At 52.4% G+C, this 23,514-nt stretch overlaps 1 protein-coding gene across 2 annotated transcripts in view; it reads right to left on the bottom strand.

Annotated features, from left to right (window-relative positions):
• Positions 1-615: 615 nt before the first annotated feature.
• PMM2 (phosphomannomutase 2) overlaps positions 616-23,514 on the bottom strand; it is a 30,190-nt gene continuing 7,291 nt past the window's right edge. The window contains exons 2-8 of one of the 2 annotated variants that reach the window (XM_062180176.1): positions 21,705-21,816; positions 20,007-20,083; positions 19,023-19,114; positions 14,088-14,187; positions 13,878-13,953; positions 12,535-12,650; positions 616-2,470 (exon numbers count right to left, since the gene is read on the bottom strand). In XM_062180176.1, coding sequence (XP_062036160.1) covers positions 2,372-2,470; positions 12,535-12,650; positions 13,878-13,953; positions 14,088-14,187; positions 19,023-19,114; positions 20,007-20,083; positions 21,705-21,816 — 672 coding nt within the window. In that variant the 3' untranslated portion in view covers positions 616-2,371. Of the gene's footprint in view, positions 2,471-9,725; positions 10,359-12,534; positions 12,651-13,877; positions 13,954-14,087; positions 14,188-19,022; positions 19,115-20,006; positions 20,084-21,704; positions 21,817-23,514 lie in introns of those variants that run through there. The other variant, XM_062180177.1, reaches the window with a different exon arrangement.

The following is a 23,514-nucleotide window of genomic DNA, read 5'->3' as shown; positions in this document are numbered from 1 at the left end:
CCTCCCTCCAAGGAGCCCCGCAGCTCCGCCACGCCTGAGTGACGTTCAGTCAACTTCTGTAGTGCTGGGGGCGGGGTGGGGGCAGCCCCAGCTAGCCTCAGCGGCTTGGGTGCCACCTCGGTGCCTCCCTCTTGCTCAACACTTACTGCATTCATTCTGCGGCGGTGCCTGTATCCTGCCTGCTCCCTAAGGCACAGGGGTGACTGTCCCCGCCTTCCAGGCTCCTGGGACTGACCTGAGTTGTTTACTGAGATTACTCCGTGTGAATCACATACGTGGTGGGGACCATCCCAGCCGACACATGATGGAGGCCAAGATGAACCTGCCCTAATTCACACAACCTGGGCAGCCCGGTGTAACTGCCACTCTACAGAAAGGGCCACTCTGGGAACGACTGCCATGCACAAGTGGCTCAGCCACAATTATTTTTGAATCTCCAAGTTTTCAATGGAACGGCAGAGTAACAGGTTGTCCCGTGACTCACTCCCCAAATGCCTGCACCAGCCAGGGCGGGGCCGGGCTGCAGTGAGGAGCCAGGAGCTCAGGTCCCACAATCCGAGTCATCACCTGCTGTCTCCAGTGACCTCAGCAGGAAGCTGGACTGGAAATGGAGTAGCCGGGACTTCAACCCCTCCAGTGGGGGACGGGCCACCCCCCCCATCACTGGAGAGCCCACCGCGGTGCCTGGCTGGGAGGTGCTCTTGGATGAGCCCCCAGCAGGGCTGGACTGGGATGCCAAGACCAGAAGAAGGGGGGAAGGTATGACAGAGCTCAAATTCCTTTAGAGGTGTGAGGGAGGCCGAGGGGTTTGTGATAGCGGAGAGGGGGGGAGTGGGAAGGGATGTGAGTGGCTGGAGGGGCTGAAATAGCCACTGGGGAATCAGGGAGGCCTGGGCGCACGGGACAGCCCTGAGGACATCAGCTAGCCCTGAACCTCCCCAGCTGAAGCGAACCTGTAGGGAGTGGCGGGGCTGGACCCAGTGGGCAGGAGGGACCGTGTAGCACCGTGCCCGCTGTGACGGAACACCAGGGCACGGGAAGAGGGGCTGGGGTCTCCTTCCACACCCACGTGGGAGCCCCAGGAGGAAAGTTGTCAGGATGAGAATCAACAAGGAATGTGCTTTAATGTGCTGATTTTCATTCTGAAAGGCCATTACAGTATCGTCTGAAAATTCAACGCCCTGGGACTCACCCAGGTGGGGAAGGGGCAGGGACCACCACAGCCTCCTGCTGTCACCGCCCCCATCTCAGGCCAGGCTGAGCACCAGAGGCCGGGGGGGGGGGGGGGGCTGGGAGGGGCCAAGCTTACCTGTGATGATGGCGCCTGGTCCTGACCCAGGAGGCGGAGCGGTGAACCACTGTGTGCCCGCCCCAGGGTCTCAGGGCGTCCCAGTGTTTCTAGAACCGTTCTCAGAAAGCGCTCTCCCGCTGCGCTCTGGTCAAGGCCTGTGGGCCTTGTTTCACAGAGAACTTGCAGAACATGGAGAGGGGATGGGGGACACAGGCCTGGCTACAGCTTCCCCACCCCTCAGTCTGGGCGAGGGCCTGGGAGGACCAGCTGAGGAGAGTGCGGCTCCTGTTCCTGTAACCGTCTGGGCTGCACGGATCCCTGAGAAAGTAGCACTGAGTCCTGGCGCGGGGAGGCCTTGCCAGTCCGGGGAGAAGGGTGTCTGGCCAAAGGCTGACGTCTGAAGCGAGTTCCTTTGCACTGGGCTCAGGGCCAGCCTCCAGGGAAAGGGCAGTTTGGCCAGCGCCAACCCTCCCGGGCTCTCGGTTCCCACGACCTCCCGTCTTGATGGCTACAGAAAACAGCCGCAGTGTAGTGAACAGCGCTGGCCCAAGCCCTAGCCAGCTGAGATGCAAACTCCTTGAGGGCCGCTGTCACCTGGCCCACCATCCGTCAGCCAGGCTGTGCTGAGGTCTGGGTCTCACACACAGAAGTGGCTGGGAACAGAAAAGGGAGCATCCAGTCATTGAGCTCGATTCGCCTGCCCCCACGCTCTCGCAGGAGGGAACTCCGTTGCAGGAAGTGTTAAGACTGTGGTCACCCTTTCTTCCTCATCACCAAATCCCGCTTTCTGGGGTCTACACAGGGTCCTGTTGGGCTTCCTGTGACTCAGGAGGGAGGGTCTTCCTGCACCACTCTAGAATCACTGCAGGTTCTAAATGACGGAGTGGTGGGACTCCGCACCTCAGGCGGGTCCCGGGCTGGGGGTGGGGGGCAGTTCTCTGGTCCATCCTTGACAGGCGTTCCTGGGCCGTGGAGGTGGGGCCAGGTCCCCTGCCCAGCAAGCATGACTGACAGCTGGAGGCGGGCCTGGTCACGGAGAGGGGGACTGCGGGGCTGCTGGCCAGGACGCCCTGCCCCGTGTTAGAAGAGCTCCTCGCAGACCCTGCGTGTGTCCTCGGGCGCCGTCACGGTGTAGCCCACGGTTCTCGGGTCTGTGAAGATCTCGTGGTCGTTGCCTCCCTGCAGAGACAAAAAGCACAGATGCAGGCTCCGCCTCCCCGGGCCCTGGAGCCCCGGCTGCTGGGGGAGGAGGAGCCGAGACGCCACTGGGCTGGGGCCGTTTCTTCGGTTACCTTTCTCTGAGTTCCTAGGAGAGGAACGACATGAGCAGTCATTAGTGAGAAGGGATTCATAACCTCCTCTTGAACTGCAGTTTGGCTTGGAACACGTAATTGTGCCTATGAAAGGAGTCACGACGCTCTTGTGAGGCTGTCTAAGGCTTATTTTTCTATCAAGAAAGAAAAGCAGGCAGAGCACCTGACAGAATTCTCACAGCCGTCAATTTGTCTTAGCTGCGCCCGAACTTTCCCCACAAGCCACGAGGGCGTACAGGCAGGGCAGGCAGCTGGGAGCGCGGCCCATGGAGCCTTCTGTGGTGACCCTCAGGGCTGTGTCACTGCTGACAGTGGCTGATGCCCGCAGCGTGGCCACTATGTGCAGGAACGGAGTTGAATGGCCAGGATTCTGAGGTCTGAGGATTCAGGATTCAGGATTCAGGTCTGAGCAGTGTGCAGGTGCATGTGTGTGGCCTGGGCTGGATGCTGGGTCTGCCCCTGACTAGGGGTGTGACTACGGCAGAACCTCACTCGAAGTCTGCAGTGAGAAGCTACGAGGATGCCGGGAAGAAGGCCCCTGGACAGCGAAGCCCCCTGGGTCAGCACCTGTGCCTTCTGGGGCATTCACGCACTACTTCACCCAGTGTGCCTCCAGGGGCTTAGGGCACAGACCGCCGCCAGGCCTCGGCCAAGGACACACGGAGGCCTTGACGAGGCGGGTTTTTGCATGGGCCTGTGTCTGAAGAAGCCGGGCACGCACTGGGTGGCGCCCGGCCAGCCTGTAGGCCACCCGCTGCACTGTACTCGGGGCCACAGGGAAGCCCCTGCTCTCATAAAGCTGGGCACACAGAACTCAACACCTTGAAAAAGTCAATTAGTCTGTGATGGGATGAAAATAAGGCAAAATGGATTTTCCTGACCAAGCACAGAACACGACGCCAATCAGGAGAAAAACTGCTGCTGCAGGGGGATCGGACACCAGTGCAGAGGACACTGGAGACGGCCAGGGCCTCACGCTGGCCACACAAGCCACCCCAAGCAACAGCTTCTCCAGCAGGAGACGGAGTCTGAGACCTGAGGAGGGAACACTGCTGGGCCCAAGGGGCGCCGCGTGCAGTCCTGCCAGAGGCCGTGGACTGGGGCCACAGCCATCGACCCAGGAGCCTGCTGGGGCCAGCGCTGGCCTCACACTTTTCCTGGCCACTGTCTGTTCCTAAACACGCACAAGTGAAAGCAGTTCTAGTAATTCTTAGCACTAAAAGAGGAAGTCGCCTGCCTCTCAGGAATGGCATGGGGAGTAAAAACCACAGAGAAGCTGACAGTCTGGCACCCCCAGAAGTGCCACACGTGGGTCTGAGTCACGTCCAGCGCCTTGTCACTCACTCACTGAGGAGGAAGCCTACGCATTCGGGCGACAGCACCAGCTCTGTGCATGGTTTTGGAACCTGGAGACACAGAGCACACAGACCCGGAAGGAAGCCCCGGGAGCCCAGCTCTGGACAGACAGCTCAAGTGCTGTCAGGCAGAACTCAAGGGCAAGGGAGCCCAGGGTGACCTGGAGGGAGGGAGGGGACAGGCCACTGAGGATGCAGGACAGAAGCAGGCCGGGGTCAGGCCACGGGGGCCTCGAAGACTTGGGATTTCACTGGCAGGCTGTGAGCCGAGACCTGGTGGGATTCGCCTCACAGAGGGTGGAGGGGAGGAGGTACAGGGGGAGGCGAGAGCGCTGTTAGGAGGCTGGAGGCCATTACCTGGGGAGAGCAAGCTCTGAAGCAAAACGCGTCTACCCCGGTCCCCTGAGAGCTGCCGAGCCTCCCCTTCCCCAGAGAGGACGTCGCAGTCAGCTGCCTGACTGGGCAAGGAGGTGGCTGGGGTCCCAGGGAGAGCCTTGCCTCACTTGACACTTGATGAGGCAGGGCCAGCAAGGTGTAAACGTCCCCTTCCCCAGGCCGGGTGGGCTTCCCAGCTCTGCTGGCCCTCAGGGGCATCAGCATCACCACCACCACCCACCTCAGGTCTTGCTCCCTCCCACCAACAGACCTGCTTCCCTCTTTCTGACTCAGAGTGTGGGTGCGGGGGTGCAGCCAAGCTCACTTGCCCAAGAAGGTACAAGGTCAAGAGAAGCAGAACCCCAACACTGCGCATCAGAGTAAGGCTGCAGGAAGTGGGAACTGCAATCACTGGGTCTGCATATTCATCAAGGGTCACTGGATTCCAGTTGGAAGGCTCAGGGGGACAGACCTCTGACAGTGCACCTGGCCAGTCCACAGGAGAGGCCCCAGCTCAGTGCCGTCAGCTTCCAAATAGGGAATCTCTGGGAGGCCGAACGACGGGGGCTGACAGGCATCCCCGGTCCGAGTCTGCACGTGCTGCCGTCGAGGTGCAGTGTGGCAGTGAGCCCCGACTGTCCCTGCTGATGGCAGGGCTGCACAGGGGCAGAGTCCAGAGCACCCACAGCGGCTGGCGTGTCCTGCCTGACTGGGAGCGCCCAGGCCGCAGGACTTCGTGGGACAGGAGCAGGCCTGTGCAGCCCCTCACTGTGGCACAGGCGGACGCCCATTCCAGCGCAGCCTGGGGAGCATCTCCATCTCCAGGGGCCAATGAGCCAAGGGCCTACCTGTCCAGTGTCCAGAGCGGCAGCACTTTCTGGCTACAGGATCACAGAGGAGCCTGAATATGCTCCAGGGCCATGTTTTGAGAGCTACTAGAAGACTCCAATGTACACCCAGGTGAGCTTAGAATCCAGAGGAAAACAGCGATGGGGATGGAACACGGGCCAGGCATCAGGCTGGTGGTGATCCTCCGGTCTGGTGGCAGCTCGGACGACAACCTCTCTGTCCTGCCCTGGGGCTGACGCCGATGCCTGTTTATGGGAGAACGGTTCTGAGGTACTCAGGGCAGACGGGGCCATGCACTCGTGTTCAGGAGGCAGGCGGGCCAGCAGGGACCTGGGGAACACCCCTAGTCCACAGCTTCTAGGCACAGTCTTCCAGTGGACCAACAACTGCCGTTCTGGTTCAGCCTCCTCAGTCGGTTCAGAAAGCAGACTGTGGGGAGTGGTGATTTGCCCAAGGGCCCTCTGGGAGCACAGGATTTGCCTCATCACGTGAACCTAAGCCTGCCATCAGCTACACAGAACGACCTAATTCTCAAATGGTTTAGCTCCAGAAGTGATTACACAGGTCTGTGCAGACGGCCCATTCCGTGGCTTGCTGGCCCTCGGGAGTCCTGAGAGCCGCGTTACCAGGCATGGTGAGTCCAGAGTCATGCCCAAAGCCTCACCAGGAGCTCCGGGCCAGGACAGTCCACATAGTTCCATCACGTGAGAAGGTGCTCCCTGGCCAGGGCAGCTGCTCTCTGGGACAATCTCATCAACATGGGAGCCAGCGCTGTGGCTCACTTGGCTAATCCTCTGCCTGCGGCGCCAGCATCTCATATAGGCACCGGGTTCTAGTCCAGGCTGCTCCTCTTCCTGTCCAGCTCTCTGCTGTGGCCCGGGAAGGCAGTGGAGGATGGCCCAAGTGCTTGGGCCCTGCACCTGCATGGGAGACCAGGAGGAAGCACTTGGCTCCTGGCTTCGGATTAGCGCAGCGCGCCAGCCATAGCGGCCATTTGGGGGGTGAACCAACGGAAGGAAGACCTTTCTAACTCCGCAGAGGCCCCTGCCTTCCCGCAGCCTGAATCCTGGGTTACCAACTCTCCTCCGCGGACCTCACTCACACGGCTCCTTTAGAGGAGGACCTGTGCTCCCAGGGTCAGAGCTGGGTCATCTGGGTCTCCCGCTGCCTCCTGACACCTGCCAATCACACCTGTTTCAAGCTGACCATCCTCTTCAGCACCTCTGCAGTGTGAAACATTGCACAACCAGGAGAGGAAGGCTCTAGGCTGGAGAGGATGTGGGAGGGTGACAAGGGGCGGGGTTTTGGTGCCGCTCCCCTGGCTGGCAGGCTGAGGCCCCACCTTCCCGGAGCACTTCCTCTGTGGGAGGGAGGACCCTGCCTGCCCTGCGGGCTGCCTACCTGCTAGGACTGCAGGAAAAGTACAGGCTAAGTGGCCTGCTCAGGCTCTGACACTGAGGAAGTGCCCGAGAACTTCAGTTTCCTCCCTTTTCTGTTTGACATTTTAAACATTTCTGTCTCTGCCTCGCAGATAAAACGTGGGGGTAAACATTTGGCACAGGAGTTGGGCTGCACCTTGGCACCCCTGCACCCCGTCAGAATGCCTGGATTCAAGCCCGGCTCCACTCCCAACCCCAGCTTCCTGCTGATGTGCGCCCTGGGAGGCAGCAGGTGTCGAACAAAATGCATGGGTCCCCAGCACCCACATGGGAGGCCCCGTGCTCCAGGATCCTGGCTTCCGCCTGGCCCAGCTCAGACCGCTGCAGGCATTTAGGGTCTTGGCCCGTGTTCCATCCCCGTCGCTGTTTTCCTCTGGATTCTAAGCTCACCTGTACACATTGGAGTCTTCTAGTAGCTCTCAAAACATGGCCCTGGAGCATATTCAGGCTCCTCTGTGATCCTGTAGCCAGAAAGTGCTGCCGCTCTGGACACTGGACAGGTAGGCCCTTGGCTCATTGGCCCCTGGAGATGGAGATGCTCCCCAGGCTGCGCTGGAATGGGCGTCCGCCTGTGCCACAGTGAGGGGCTGCACAGGCCTGCTCCTGTCCCACGAAGTCCTGCGGCCTGGGCGCTCCCAGTCAGGCAGGACACGCCAGCCGCTGTGGGTGCTCTGACTTGGGGAATGAATCAGCAGATGAGAGATCTGTCTGACTTCCAAGTAAATGAACTCAATACTAAAAAACGCTCAACACTTATTTTTCAATAGCACATTCTCATGGTTCAAAAAAAAAGGACCCTTGTCTTACTCATATGTCTCTATCCTGGTCCCCGCCCTACAGGTGACCACTGCAAGGTTTTTGTTATTTATCTGCAGGCTCCTTTATGCATTAGCAAAGCTAACAGGGACATTATGCCTCCTACAGAAACATAGCACCTTGCTTGTACTGTTCTGCACTTGGCGCAAGTCCCAGAGGTGGGTCCACGTCGGCTGTTTCCGTAGCGCTGAGCTATCTCCCTCGTGGACGAGCCAGCACGGACACGGCCAGTTTCCTCCGGCAGTGGCAGGGCTGCTCCCGACCCTGAACCTGCCATACGCGTCATTCCACACAAGCTCAAGCACTGGCTAAATACCAGAAGTGGAAGTGGTGAGTCAACATGCGTGAGCTGCTCATGCTCATGAGCTGCTGGCGTGTCTTCACGCTCAGACTGCCTTAGGCCCAGATGCTGCTGACAAATGCATCACAAAGCAGCTCTCCTGCCTGGGACCTGAGCCTGCAGGTGACTCGGCTGGCACTGCCCCTGTGCAGCCAGGCAGGCCCGGGAGTGTCCTTCAGTGCCCTCCCCGCAGTGCACTATGGCACTCTGGGGCAGGCCTAGGCTTCCATGAGGAACACAGCCACGTTCTAAGGAACCTAGGTCGTGTGCCTGTTGGGAAGTGGGGCTGACGGAGTTTCCGGGGCTGCCAAGTATTTCGAAAAGCAAGGGCCAACACCTTCTTTCTTCACCCTGCTCCGGGTTGCTCACAACAGAGCGCAGCTTTTAGGTCACCCAGATCCTGCCGGTGGGAGGCTGTGTTGCTGGGGAGCAGAGGCTGACGGGCAGAGAAAGGGCTTTTACTGACAGCTGTTGGCTCAGGTGCTGTTTTTTCCAGAGCTGGCAAAAACATCAGCTTCAATACAAAACAAAGAAAACTGGTTTTTAAACATCTGTCATCCAATAGTAAAAGTTGACAGCTAGTATTTGGGCTGCTCTGTGTGTGAAGTTTTGAGAATTGATGATGTTGGTTAAACGCTTAGATGGCTGGACAGTTAATCCCCATTCCAGGACACCAAGGGTCAAAGGATCAGAGATGAGAACAAAGACCCACCCAAGAGTGCTCACCACAGTGTTTGGCATAGTAGCACAAACCCCTTACCAGCCCAAGGTGCCTATGCCGGGGGAATGGGCAACTGTGCCTAAATGAGAGAATATAACACAGCCATCGAAAATCTATTTTCAAAGAATATTCACTAATATGGGGAAAATAAAGTGTTAGGACAAAAACTAAAAATAAAATGACATGCAGAGATCCCACTGCCGGGATCACATACAGCGAAGGGAAAGGCAGGGATGGGGCGGTCAGCTGATGCACTGCGATCACAGTGACTTTCCTTTCTTCAGACCACTTTTTTTTTTTTTTTTAGAATTTATTTGAAAGGCAGAGAGAGAGAGAGAGAGAGACTGACAAAGATCTTCCAGCTACTACTTGTCTGCTCCCCAGATGTCGACAACAGCTGGGAGCCAGGAATTCATTCAGGTCTCCTATGTGGGTGGCAGGGACCCAAGTACTTGAGCCATTCATTATCTGCTGCTTCCCAGGGTGTGCACTAGCAGGAGGCTGAACTCGGAAGCTGAGCTAAAACTGGAACCAGGCACTCAGTGTGGGATGTGGTGTCCCAAGTTGTATCTCAACCACTAGGCCAAATGTTTAAAAAATACAATCAGTGCACGGTGATGCAGTGGTTAACCAGAACAGAAAACCCTCTAATTTCCAAAGGCAAAGTCATTTTGATTACGCAAGAGCTGCATTCCACTCTGCAAAGTTCCAACTGAGGCTTCTAGAGACTCCACATAGCAAGACCGTGAACACTACAGGAAACTCTGTTGTGTGTCCTGACGCTCGCTTCTCCATCTGTCATACATGGCTCTGAGCTGGAAGGACTGAAGCAGCTTCTAGGCACCCCTGAGACCCTGGGTGTAACTTCATTGCTTTTTTTCTCCTTAAAGTCAGATAGTGTGGCCAGCACCATGGCTAACACAGCTGGTTAAGCTGCCGCTTTCGATGGTGATCTCACATGGGCGCTTGTTCATGTCCCAGCTGCTCCACTTCAGATCCAGATCCCTGCTAATGCTCCTAAGAAAGCAGCAGAGGATGGCTCAACTCCTTGGGCCCCTGCACTCACATGGGAGACCCTGAAGCCGCTTCTGGCTCCTGGCTTTGGTATAGCCCAGCCCGGCTATTATGGCCATTTAGGGAATGAAACAGCAGATGGACGATCTATCTCTTTCCTTCTAATTCTTTCAAGTAAATTAAACAAAATCTTAAAAAAAAAAAAAAAAAAAAGGGGTGAACACTACACTTCCTTCAGTGAAATCTCCCACTCTCTGGGAGACAATGTTGTAGAGGAAGCACCGATTTCTCCTGGAGGTTCTGATTTCGATTATTTGGGAAACATATCCTCAAGTGGGACTGCTGGGTCATATGGCAGTTATGCAGGTTCCCATCTAAGAGCCCCACAGTGTGGAAGGGCTCCCTGGTCTCCACACCCCTGCCAGCACTATCGTTTTTTTTTTTTTTTTTGATAGCACTCACCCTAGCAGGTATGAGGGGCATCTCAATGCAATTTTAATTTTCCTCATCAGCGATGTTAATTAAGCCTTTTTTTTACATACTTGTCGGCCATTTGTATGTCTTCACTGTCTACTGAAGCCCAGGGCTCATCTTTCAGTCACAGTATTTGCTTTAGATACTCGGCTTGCCACCACTTTCCCCCGTCGCGTGGACTGCCTTCTCACCGTGGGCTGCTGCCTGTGCTGTACCAAGCTTCTCAGTCTGACGTAGTCCCCCTTCTCCACTTGGCCTGAGTCTGTGCTTCTGGTTCATCCCCGAGAAACCACGGCTAAGATCAGTGTCGAGAAGCTGGTCGCCCAGGTTTTCTTCTAGAAGTTTAATACTTGCAGGTCTTATGTGTAAGTCTTGAATTCATGAGTACAGAGTCAGTGGAAAGAAATCAGGATCTCACAGAGAAACCCTGTTCACTGCCACATTATAGACAAAGCCCTGCATATGGAAACAACCCACAGGCCTACTGACAGATAAGTGGATAAAGAAAATGTGTATTCACACTGTCGATTATTACAGAGCCAGACTTTAAAAAAAGGAAAAAGGAAAGCCTGCTTGCAACCACACGGTGGAACCTGGAGGACACTCTGCGAAGTGAGGTAAGCCAGTCATGGAGATACTGCAAGATTCCACTCGCATGAGACAGCTAAAACTGCCAAGCTCACAGCAGAGAGCAGATGGCGGTTACCGGGGCAGGGGAGATGGGGAAAGGGAACTCTACAGTGGGTATGAAGTGTTGTTACGGAAGATGAGCAGGCTCCAGTGTGCTGGACAACACTGTGCCCACGGTTAATGAGATTTACGTGGTCCATGTAAAATTCTAAGAAGCTACAACTCATGTCAAGTTCTTGTTCTTACAACAAAACAAAATTTAAAAAATCCAAAACTCCCCCTCAAAAACAAAGAGGTATAGATATCCAAACTCACCAAACTGCATGCATTAAATGTATACATCTTTTTTACGCTAATTATACTCTCAATAAAGTTATTCACAACAAACTAAGAACCAAAAGATTCGGCCGGCGCCGCGGCTCACTAGGCTAATCCTCCGCCTAGCGGCGCCGGCACACCGGGTTCTAGTCCCGGTCGGGGCACCGATCCTGTCCTGGTTGCCCCTCTTCCAGGCCAGCTCTCTGCTGTGGCCAGGGAGTACAGTGGAGGATGGCCCAAGTGCTTGGGCCCTGCACCCCATGGGAGACCAGGAGAAGCACCTGGCTCCTGCCATCGGATCAGCGCGGTGTGCCGGCCGCAGCGTGCTACCGCGGCGGCCATTGGAGGGTGAACCAACGGCAAAAGGAAGACCTTTCTCTCTGTCTCTCTCTCACTGTCCACTCTGCCTGTCAAAAAAAAAAAAAAAAAAAAAGAACCAAAAGATTCCTTCTGGTGCCACTGCTTTGTCCTCACTGTGTGACCTTGGGCCAGGCACTAACGCTTTCAGAGCCCCAGTTTTATCACTTCTAAAGCAAGACATGGGCCTATCCTCTCCTGGAGCCCCCTCAGGCCAGAAGACTGGTGTGGGGACCTGGCTGAAGGCAGGCCCATCGTGGGCAGATCTCAGCAGAGCAGCAAAGAGGGCAGGGGGATGCGAGACTGCACATGCAGTATTTGTGATGGACCCACTGCTGCAGGCTGCCCAGAAAGCCTGAAACAGGACTCCAGACGGCCACGTAACCAATGCCCCGGGGCAGCATGTGAGGGAGAAGCATCGCACAGAGGAGGAGAGGAGTCTGAAAGAAGACACCCTGGGACATGGAGCCCAAGGGGGGCCTGTGGGGCTGTGAACTGGTGTGGAGCCCCCACCCCAGCCCTAGATGGCACCAATGCCAGCCCAGCCTGATGGGGTCCACCTGTCCAGGAGGAGCCTCAGGGCGGCCCTGGGGAAATTTCTTCTGTATTTCCCCTTCTGGCCCTGCCCTTTAACATGAGACCCTGCTCTTGTTCCAAATTAGATTTAGTCTGAGACTGGAGATTTCTGACCTTGTCCCTCCTCCCCGACCAGGGACTGCTCCTAGCAGACAGAGGGAGAGAGACAGAGTGCCAGAGTGTGAGTGTGTCTGTGGCTCAGGACTGAGCCAGGGTCATGGGACTCCTGGTCCTGCCGCCATTTATGATTCCTAGGGCTCAGCTTACCACAGATGCCTCCAGGGGGAAAATACAGTGGGATAATAAAGTAAAACCAGCAAGAGCTTGCAAGCCAGAGAGGGTCCGACCACAGTACCGGTGTTCTGGAAGGCACTTTTTGAAATTTTTATTAATAGGAAGAGGACAGATTTCATAGATACAATTCTAAGATAACCAGACTGGAAGGCACTTTCAAAAAGTAAGATCCTCGCCACCAACGTGGAAGCGGGTGTCTGAGCCTGGAGACGGGGGGACCCGATCACACCCTCCCTAGGACTGAGGCCATCACTCAGCTGGAACTGGGCCGGGGGTACAGTGTGGGTGAGGGGAAAGACAGCCCATTTGTCAATGTCCCCCACCTTGGAGCCCAAATCCAACAATGAAACAGCAGACACTTTTCATACTTACTGGCATGGTTTTGTCTCCAAAGAAGTAGATGGTCTTATAACCGTCATTTTCCACATGTCTCAGGCAATACCTCTTGTCCCATCCATCAGGAAAGACATCAAAGCTGATCTGGCCCCCTGTCGGGTTGGGAGGAGACATATAAAAGCTAAAGGTGAAAAACAGGCTAATGACGCTAATGACAGTCACTGAGAACATGGTCACAATGTACTCTGTCAGCAACTGGAATGCCAAGGTCAATTTTTCATAGCCAAGTTCATTACTTACACTACTTTAGGGAAAGGTTCTAGAAATTAATTTTAGCTTTACGCCTTTTTCCAACATTATTTCACCTGGGTCTGAAAATGAGACACAGAACGCCAACCCCGAGTGAGAAATGTCTTAGCATTCAGGTGCTCCGTCAAGCCAGTGTGTTCACAGGGAGCAGGCTTACGGGAACCCCACAACAGCTTCATCCAGCTGCTCCGCATCCCACTCTCACACTCCCTAGTGGGACATGCTGGAAGCAGGCTGCATCCTGTTCATCTTGCAGGAAACAGGAAAATCACATTGGAGCTGATTTACAGGCAGCTTTCACGGACAACAAAAACCTTTGCAAATCTTGTCAGAGGTCCATCTTATGGTTCGGGAATGCTTAAAATCCACCCAGTCATCTATTATACACAATTCCTTTGCAAATCCAGTCTTCCTGCAACCCACGTGTTATAGCTAGGAAAATGAGAGGGCCTTCAGTCAGGTCTCATCGGCAGTGAGAGGAGAAAGCAGTTTGCTTACAGCATTTCACAGGCAGTCTACCACCAGACAAGCCTGAGACTCCAGACACCAGCAACGCTGACACGTGCGCTTTGGCAAGGCAGGCAGCAGCTTTGTGAACTTGACTGAGTTTCTTCTCCTTTCTGGCCCTTGGCTTCTTGATTAAATGCAACGGCCTCCCAAGCTTCCTTGCTGTTCACACATTCTACGATTCCCAAACACACTCGGCCTAACTCATCTCTGCCTTGTGGAGTGAGCGTGTCTCTTCCGCACCACGGTGTGAGGACGAGTTCTTAGTCTTCTTTCTTCATCAACATGCCCCCTTCATACCAAGAGAAGTGCAGGCAGGAGCCATCGTGCTGGGTAAGGAATCAGAACCAAACCCAACAGTCCGGAAGCCACTTCCTGACCGGCCAAGTCCCGCTGTGGTTGATCATGCAGAGACTCAGCGGCTGGTTTTCCTCCACGGTGTGGATGCTCAGCTCACCTCCGTGCCCATCCTGACACAGGGCACAGTCCGGCTTCAACAGCTCACCAGCCCACAAGCTCCTGGCCAATGGGTACCAACGTTTGGACATTTGAATATACGATACCTATGGAAAACGTGAGGCCTTTTCCTGCAAACTCTTTCCGCAGATCTGCTACAAATTTTTGTCTTATGTTTTCTTTCTGAGAAAAACAAAAAGACACCAATTGTCTATTGTACTGAAGTTTAGAAAGCACACTTTAAATACTGGCCACAATGCTATACATCTTATTTTTATAAACCAAGCCATTCACCAGGATGTTCCAGAAAGACTCACTTTGTCAAGTTCATAGAATTCAATGCGTTCTTCCTGGCTGCAGCTTCTTCCAATAGGGGACACGTTCAGCATCCCATTTCGGAATTCAATGAAGGTGCCCCTAGAGAGGAAAGGGGAGAAAGGTTCCCTGAAATACATTATTGATTTAGGAAGCTTTCTAGATGGACAAACAGTCTAAAAACTGGGCAGTTCTGAAAAGCACAGGCCGGCATGATCAGTGTTTCTCAGAGCTGAGTTGTGCAACACACCACCCAGGACTACTGAACCTTGAAATGTGGCCAATCCAAACTGAGATTAGATTTGAAAGTAAAAAGCAGCAATGTGACCAGTATTAATAACATTTTATAGAGCGGCTGGCATTATGGCACAGCCAGATAAGCTGCTGTCTACAACAATAGCATCCCATATGAGCACGGGTTTGAGCTTCAGCCCTGGCCGCCCCACTTCTGATCCAGCTCCTTGTTAATGTGCCTGGGAAAGCAGCAGAGGATGGCCCAACTACTTGGGCCCCTGCCACCATGTGGGAGGCCCATGTGGAATTGTGGACTCCTGGCATCAGCCTGGCCCAGCCCTGGCTGGTGCAGTCATTGGGGGAATGAACCAGTGGACTGCAGATTTCCCTCTCTCTAACTCTTTTAATAAATAAATGTTTAAAATAATATCTTGGGGCCAGCGCTGTGGCGCAGGTTAATCCTCTGCCTGCGGTGCCGGCATTCCATATGGCTGCTGGTTCTAGTCCCAGCTGATCCTCTTCCCATTCAGCTCTCTGCTATGGCCTGGGGAAGCAGTAGAAGATGGCCCAAGTCCTTGGGCCTCTGCACCCACGTGGTAGACCTGGAGGAAGCTCCTGGCTCCCGGCTTCAGATCGACGCAGCTCTGGCTGTTGCGGCCATTTGGGGAGTGAACCAGTGAGTGGAAGACCTTTCTCTCTGTCTCTACCTCTCAGATAAATAAAATCTTTCTTAAAAAAATAAAATAAAATAAAATCTTATAGAGGCAGTTTTAAAAGCTCATTTTCAATACATGCAGAGGTGGGGAACCTTTTTTTCTGCCAAGGGGCCATTTGGATACTCATCATCTGCAGGCCCTACAAAACCAGCCCGCTACAGATTCACTGAATTTCGAGTCCCACCTGTGGTTATCTTGGCAGGGACAAAAAAAAAAAAAAAAGGCCTTACACAGCCTGCGGGCCAAATGTTCCCCATCTTCCCCATCTCTGGGTTACATAAAATGTTATTAAAATTAATTTCACCTGTTTCACATTACATTTCTGTTGGACCATGCTGCTGCTAGGCAGAGAACTTTAGGGTTGATAAAGACTAAGTGTTTCCCTGAGGAGCTGGAACACACATGTCCTAGACATTTACTTTGCCAGTGAGTTCTGGAACACATTATTTTACCAAGCAAAGCCACAAAGGAAAAGGCTGTCCTACAAGCCTCAGTAATAACTTTAGAAACTTTATTTATCCAGTGGCAGACTGTTCCTGTTTGGTTTGGTCACAGAAAAAGAGAACAGCCTGACCCTGTGTTAGATATTTCAAATGAAGATGATGAAACATTGTTTTTCCCACCATTTCTCAGTCTGACTCTCAAAATAGCTCTTTTTTTTTTTTTTTTAAGATTTATTTGTTTATTTGAAAGTCAGAGTTACACAGAGAGAGTAGGAGAGGCAGAGAGAGAGAGGTCTTTCATCTGCTGGTTCACTCCCCAACTGGCCGCAACAGCCAGAGTAGTGCCGACCCAAAGCCAGGAGCCAAGAGCTTCTTCCAGGTCTCCCACGTGGGTGCAGGGGTCCAAGTACTTGGGCCTTTTACTATTTTCCCAGGCCATAGCAGAGAGCTGGATTAGAAGTGGAGCAGGCGGGACTCAAACCAGTGCTCATTTGTGATGCCAGCACTGGAGGCAGCGGTTTTACCCCCTGCACCACAGCATCGGCCCCTCAAAATAGCTTCTTAAAAACTCAGAGGGGAAAGTGATGTGGTGCAGTGGGTTAAAGGTCCGATTTGCAGCGCCAGCATCTGATATGGGTGCCGGTTCGACTCCCGGCTGCTCCATTTCCAATCCAGACCTCTGCTAATGCACCTGGGAAAGCAGTGGAGGATGTCAAGTCCTCGGACCCCTGTACGCATGTGGGAAACCTGAAAAAAGCTCCTGGACCCTGGCTTCGGCCTGGCCTAGCCCTGGTCATTGTGGTCATTAGGGGAGAGAACCAGCGGACGGAAGATCTCTACCTATCTTACAAATAAATAAAATAAATCTTAAACACCACTATCTCCCTGATCTCCAGCCACCTGCTGCTATAAATACTGAGGGAGGGGCCACATGCCAGGTGCAGAGCTGCGGGCACGATTCAAGGCCAATGTGGCCTTTACTGGGCTGTGTGGCTTTGGGCACCTACACAAACAGGCAAATGGCAGCTGCTCTGGCCATCTCCGAAGGATCTTGTGAAAATCCAGTGCACCAGTTTAAGGTACTCTATAATTCGGGAAGCAGTGAATACTCATTAAGTAAGGGAAAAACAGCACCATCTCCATCAGCTAGATCCTCTCCCCTGCTCTCAAGAGGCAAAGGATGAGAAACAGAGATCAATCATTTCCCCTCATCTGAAGGACTTACTATGCCTGTGATTTCCAAGGCACGAAGGAAAGACACATTCTACAGTGTTCTCAAAACAAGGATGAGGCTGGGGCCGGTGCTGTGGCACAGAGGATTAACGCCCTGGCCTGAGGCACCGGCATCCCATATGGGCGCTGGTTCTAGTCCCGGCTGCTCCTCTTCTGACCCAGCTCTCTGCTGTGGCCTGGGAAATCAGTACAGGATGGCCCAAGGACTTGGGCCCCTGCACCTGCATGGGAGACCCGAAGAGGCTCCTGGCTTCGGATCTGCACAGCTCTGGCTGTTGCAGCCATCTGGGGAGTGAACCATCGGATGGAAGACCCCTCTCTCTGCCTCTCCTCTCTCTGTGTAACTCTGACTTCCAAATAAATAAATAAATATTAAAAAAAAAGAAAAAACAAGGATGAGGCAGCTTGTCAGGCATCCCATTCTTCCCTGAAGACGTGAATTCTGACTGCACCAGCCCAACCCCCACGGCACACAGGCAGCACTGACACCAACTGCGGACAAATGCTGCTCACGGCGGCCTCCGGGCCACTTCCTGCACTCACCAGGCATCTGTACTACTCTGGACGGCAGCTCCGCCCTGTGTCTCCCTCACTGGAGGACAAGCTCCCTGGGCACAGGACTGAGCCTCGCCCTTTGAACGTTTTTTTATTCTCACTTGATGCTTAACCCCAAGACAAGGCAGAGCTGAGCTGGGATGTATGTACATTTTACCTTCACTGTGGAGAATGTCGAGCACAGATAGAAAGAACAAGGTGAAGGCCCCCACATGCTCATTGCCCAGTCACGTCATGCACACTCCCTCCTGAGGACAAAGGAGGCTCCTGCGCTCTGGCTGGAGAGCCAAGCAGAGGCCCTGCTGTTAGGGTTCTGCTGGGCTGACGCAGCCCTGAAATTCAACTGTCAATTGGAAAGCGGTACAGAATAAATGCTGCAAAGTGGGAAGAGAGAAGCATTTCAAGGAAATCAGCTGTGATCTCTCCACCAAGAAAGTCACTGCTGGCATACAGGTCTGTATCCTGGTTTGTTTTTTTTAATGTATGCTATTATTTTTAAAATAGAATTTGATGATGGTAGCCATCCAGAGCAGGAGAAAGGTTCCCAAATCAAATGCCTACAGAGGTCAGAAAATGGGAAAATGGGAGAGGGGCCAGCGCTGTGCTGTAGGGGGTAAAGCCACTGCCCGCAGTGCCGGCATCCCATATGGCGGTTGGTTCGAGTCCCGGCTGCTCCACTTCTGATCCAGCTCTCCGCTATGGACTGGGAAAGCAGTAGAAGATGGCCCAGGTCTTGGGCCCCTGCACCCACATGGGAGACCTGGAAGAAGCTCTTGGTCCCTAGCACTGGGTTGGTGCGGCTCCAGCCGTTGTGGCCAACTGGGGAGTGAACCAGCAGATGAAAGACTTCTCTCTCTCTGCCTCTCCTTCTCTCTCTGTGACTTTCAAATAAATAAATAAATCGTATAAAGAAAAAAAAAAAAAAAAAAAAAAAGGAAAGGGAGAACTGGCTGTGAAAGACTGGAACAAATGCAGGCATGTGGGATGGGGTAAGGCAGAGGCTGCCGTGCAGCAACGGCTGCCCCATGGCAATGAGTGCCCAGAATGGCAGGTATTCGGCTCTGATTGGCCCACACAAGCCATAAACTCAGATGTTTCAAAACAATATGAATCAGACTCTTCAATGATGGCAATTAATGTGGATTCTCCTCAGCACTGTGCACCACCAGATTTGGCTTTCTGCGGGATCTGTTCCAGAGGCCTCCAGCTCAAGACTTACTAACTGGGTTTTCTGTTGCTTTTTTATTTTAAATAAATGTATATATATCTGGCACAGAAAGAGAGGGAGGTATCGTATCTTCTGTTTGCTAGCTCACTCTCTGAATGCCCTCAGTGACCTGGGACAGTCTCCCACACAGGTGGAGGGACCAAGCTACCCGAGCTACCACTTACTGCCTACCAGGGAGTACGTGAGCAGACACTGGAACGGGAAGCCAGCACTCGGCACTGCGGTAAGGGACACACGCTGCTTTTACATGCTGCTTCAGTCGTGTCCTCTCCCCGACAGCTTTGGAAAGCACAGGTTGCAGTGGCTGTACACATTTCCACCATGTGGACACACCAGTTCATATACTCATACTGTCGGCTCTACAGACCATTTCCAGCTATTCCTACACTTGATCTTACCAAAAGGCCCGGAAGTGACTTTTCCACTTAATCCTTACTAAGTGCTGGGCTTCAGACTTCCATGAGCACTAACCCATCAAAGGCTATCACTCCACTCCCAGTGAGGCCTCTTTGCTAAAAGGAAACCCACCTCTTCTTTGGGAGTTTAATTTTTGCGATGTAGCTCAGGCAGTAGTTGATTAAATCCTGGATCAGCGCCTCCCCGAGGTGGCCTTGAATACTCTAGGTAAAGAAAACACTGCAGTTACTTGGGGTAGCAGGAGAGCGCCACAGCAAGCTCAGGCCGTCAGCCAGCACTGCAGGAATGTCACCACGTGGACGCAGCGGCGACGGTGCCGCGCCCCACTGCCTTTTCAATGCTTTTCCATTTTTCTCCGGTTGAAAACATTCTGCACACCAGAAAAGCTCTAGTCAAAAGCTTTTTATGCTTCATTACTCAAGATTTTTGTATTCATTAGGTTTCAAACACTTCCTGAAAGACCCCAAAGAGTTTACTGCTGCTGCTTCTGTTCAATTAAAACATCCACAGATGCTGACAGAATGCACGCTTGTTCCGCTTCGGCTTTCTTGTATGTCTGAGGGTAGGCCCTCACTGCTAACAAAAGCCACACGTCCCTCTTGGAAATCCACTCTGTGAGGCAGCCTACCCTCGTTGCTGCTGTAACAGAATATTAGAATTAAGTACCCTTAAGAAATAATTATGGACCCGGCACTGCGGCTCACTAGGCTGATCCTCTGCCTGTGGCGCCGGCATCCCAGGTTCTAGTCCCAGTTGGGGCGCTGGATTCTGTCCCGGTTATTCCTCTTCCAGGCCAGCTCTCTGCTGTGGCCCGGGAGTGCAGTGGAGGATGGCCCAAGTGCTTGGGCCCTGCACCCGCATGGGAGACCAGGAGAAGCACCTGGCTCCTGGCTTCAGATCAGTGCAGCACGCTGGCCATAGCGGCCATTTGGGGGGTGAACCAACGGAAGGAAGACCTTTCTGTCTGTCTCTCTCACTGTCTAACTCTGCCTGTCAAAAAAAAATATATATATATTAAAAAAAATTATGAAAATGTGGTTACCAATTTGGTATCAAAGACCTTTCAGAAAGCAGTTCAGACACTCAGGAACCCACCTGTTTAGACAAGAGTTTCCCGTCTTTGTATGCTACCAAGCCATTTTCTGGAAACACGTAATCATATTTTTCAATCACTACAAAAACAAAACAAAACAAAACAAAACCACAAATATTTTTTAGAATGCAATGAATCAACACCTATGTTTATTTCTTGATTACTGCTTAGCATCCAAAAAGCTACTCCAATAAGGACTATACAAGACTATCTTGTTGTAATAGACTGGGAGTGGGAAAAAGGAAAAAGCTCCTTCTATAAATGATAAAGGCCCTTCGGCTACAGATTTGAAGATGACTGGGCTGCAGGCTTGGTGATGGCTGGGGTGGTTCATTTCCTGCCCTGCCTTCAGTCCATGACAGCTCCCAAGGCCTGTGCCCTGGCCTGCGTTACTGTGTGGTGGTGGGGCCCCCACACCTAAGTGTTAGTACGTTTCCCAGGTGATTCTGACACATGCAGGCCTTCAGCGGGGGAATGTGTGATTTTCTTGTTACCACACTCTACAAACGTACACTCACTCCCCTATGCTGACACAAAACCACACTGAGGATGTGGTTACATATACCAGCAGGGGAGAAAGGGCAATTATGTCCAGGTAATTGGGTTTCTGGGGCTTAATGTGCTCCATTGTGCTGCTTTCAGCATTTCTAAACAGATCGTCTAAAAGGAAAATTAAGCTCAAGTGGGACAGAGAGTTGTAGAGGGACTGCGGCGGTTACTTCTCCAGTAATCATGACCCAGTATAACTGTAATATATTACATCTGGAACAGTTCTCGGCTCGGGTGACTTTACCCCTAGAGAACATCTGTAAATGTCTGGAGACATTTTTGGGTTCACGACTGTGTGTGTGTGTGTACTCTGCTGGCATCTAGTGGGTACAGAACAGGGATGTTGCTAAATGTCCTACAATGCACAGGCTGGCCACCAGAAACAGAATTATCTGGCCCCAACTGTCAACAGCCCCAGGGTTGAGAACTTTGCCCTAGGGAAGCTGGTGCCACGAGGTGAGGTGTCTAGGGACAATGGGAGTTGAAAGACTGATGACTGCACCCATCTGTCCACCCACTGCCTCTTACAGCCAGGCACCCCCGAGGCCAGGCCGGGGGCTTAGGCCTCGGGCTTCAGAGATGCCTGCCGAAGGTGTTGATCTTCAAGACAAACAGAACCAGAGTTTGCAGTGACCACACAGTGCTACATCGGCAGGGCTTACACTGAGCACCCCAGGTGCTGCAGAACTGCTGCGCAGCCTCCCCAGTGAAGGGGCCTGCAGACTCCCCTGCAGTTTTCTGGGGATGCTCAGTCAGTGTCGGGGCAGCCTGGTGCCTCTCGTGGTTAGGGGCTCTGGGAAACACTGCATTAGGGGAACCAGAGAGGCAGCTGACGCCTGAGTGAAGGGACAGTCAGGAAACGGGGCCACACAGAGGATCACCGTGTGCACAGACATGGACACCTTGCTAGGGGAGTCTACCCATGTGTCTCGGCCCCCAGTACTCAGTCAGCAACTCCAGAAATTCATTTATATGATTAAAAGCCAAGGAAAAAGAAATGCGAAGACATTATTTCCCCAAACAAGGATGCAGAAACTCTGGCATACAGGGACTTGGGGCAGGGCGCTGCCTGCGACCCTCGGCTACAGGAGCCAAGAGCCTCCTAAGCTGGCAGTCTTGGACCGAAATACAACTGTAAATGCATCGCTTACCATCAGTTCCCAGCTGCTCCTGCACTTTCTCGAAGTCTGACCCGCCGACCACGCCGATTTTGATCTTCTGTCTCAACTTTTGTAGAAAGTCATCCATTTCTTTGGTAATTTTCTGCATTCAAAGAAGGAAAATACAACAGTTATGAGCCACAAAATACAGGATTACAAGAATAATGCAAACCTTATTATCACACATCAAGATTCTTTACTAGATATGTAGCTAAGTTAAAAAATTTTGGTTGTAACTTGGGGGCATTATGTTTTTACCAGAATAAACTCAAGTTTTCCTTATTTTTACCAAATTTAACTCTTTCAAATAAATAAATAAATCTTTAAAAAAAAAAAGGTCATGAAATATATATGAAATCATTCTATGTCCTGTGCAATGCGCCAGGACCCGTTAGGCCAGTGGGGGCAAATAGTTAATGCCAAACCAGGTGAAATTAGGCACAAACAGAGAGCCCTAAGCTTGGTGGAACTTTTATTGCCTGTTATTCAGCTGTACCACCATTAACTTTCCAAGCGCCCCACTTGGGACATTCCAAACCGCCAGAGGGGCTGCAGTCAACAATTCCCAGAGGGGTTTTCTGCATGTCCGGACTGCCCCCATCTCAGGTAAGAGTTACCCACACAAGCCCCTCCGGACAAGGAGCGTTCCAGGACCCTGCCCACCGCCCAGGTGGGCTGAGCGCTTACTTCAGACGCACCACACTGTCCTTCCGAAAGTAAGCCTTCCCTGCCTTGGCTGGTCATCCATCTCCACGCCTTCTGGAGACTCAGGATTCCTAAACCCAGCACAGTGACTGACTTTTTCAACACTTGTGGTGAGCTTTCCATGCCCACACAGCCCTGGCTCATTCCTTTGAAATGCTATAGTATATTCCAATTATGGATTTAGGTTAATTTTAGAACAAACTATTATGTTAATAACAAAGAAGTTCAGAAGTGTTTTTTATAATTATACAAAAACAAAAATCAAAAAGCAGAAAAGATAACTGGATTTTTAAAAAGATCCTATCTATAAATAGTGGTCTTAATGTTATTATTGTATGCTAGTTAGATTACAAACTATATAATAATTTAAAAGAAATTATAAACTGAGATGAAAAGCTATCACTATATTAAGACAGATCACAGTGAAATTTTATTTTAAAAAGACTTTTTTATTTATTTGAAAGAGCTACACAGAGAGAGAATCTTCCATCTGCTGTTCACTTCCCAAATGGCACAGCAGCCAGAGCTCAGCCAGGCATTCCATCCAGGTCGCCCACATCAGCAAGGAGATGGATTAGCAGACTAGCTGGGACTTGCATCTGTAAGAGGCGCTGGTGTATCAAGTGGCAACTTAACCCAATGTACCACAATGCTGGCCCCCTGTGAATTGTTAAAGTCTTAATAATTGATTACTGGGGCCAGTGCTGTGGCGTAGTAGGTTAACCCTCCACCTGTAGTGCCAGCATCCTGTATTAGCACCAGTTCAAGTCCCAGCTGCTCCACTTCCAATCCAGCTCCCTGCTAGTGGCTTGGGAAAGCAGTGGAAGGTGGTCCAAGTGCTTGGGCTCCTGCACCTGTGTTGGAGACCCGGAAGCTTCTGACTCTTGGCTTCGGATTGGCCCAGCTCCTGTCTTTGCAGCCACTTGGGGAGTGAAACAGCAGATGGAAGACCTCTCTGTTTTTCTATAACTCTGCTTCTCAAATAAATAAATAAATCTTAAAAAAAAAATTTATAGGGGTCTGTGCTTGGTGCAGCGGGTTAACACCCTGGCCTGAAGCGCTGGCATCCCATATGGGCACTGCTTCTAGTCCCGGC

This window comes from Lepus europaeus, chromosome 21 (assembly GCF_033115175.1).
Source record: "Lepus europaeus isolate LE1 chromosome 21, mLepTim1.pri, whole genome shotgun sequence".
Lineage (NCBI taxonomy): Eukaryota > Metazoa > Chordata > Mammalia > Lagomorpha > Leporidae > Lepus > Lepus europaeus.
Note: the sequence above shows the minus strand (reverse complement) of the source record. Positions and strands in the feature narration are given on the sequence as shown.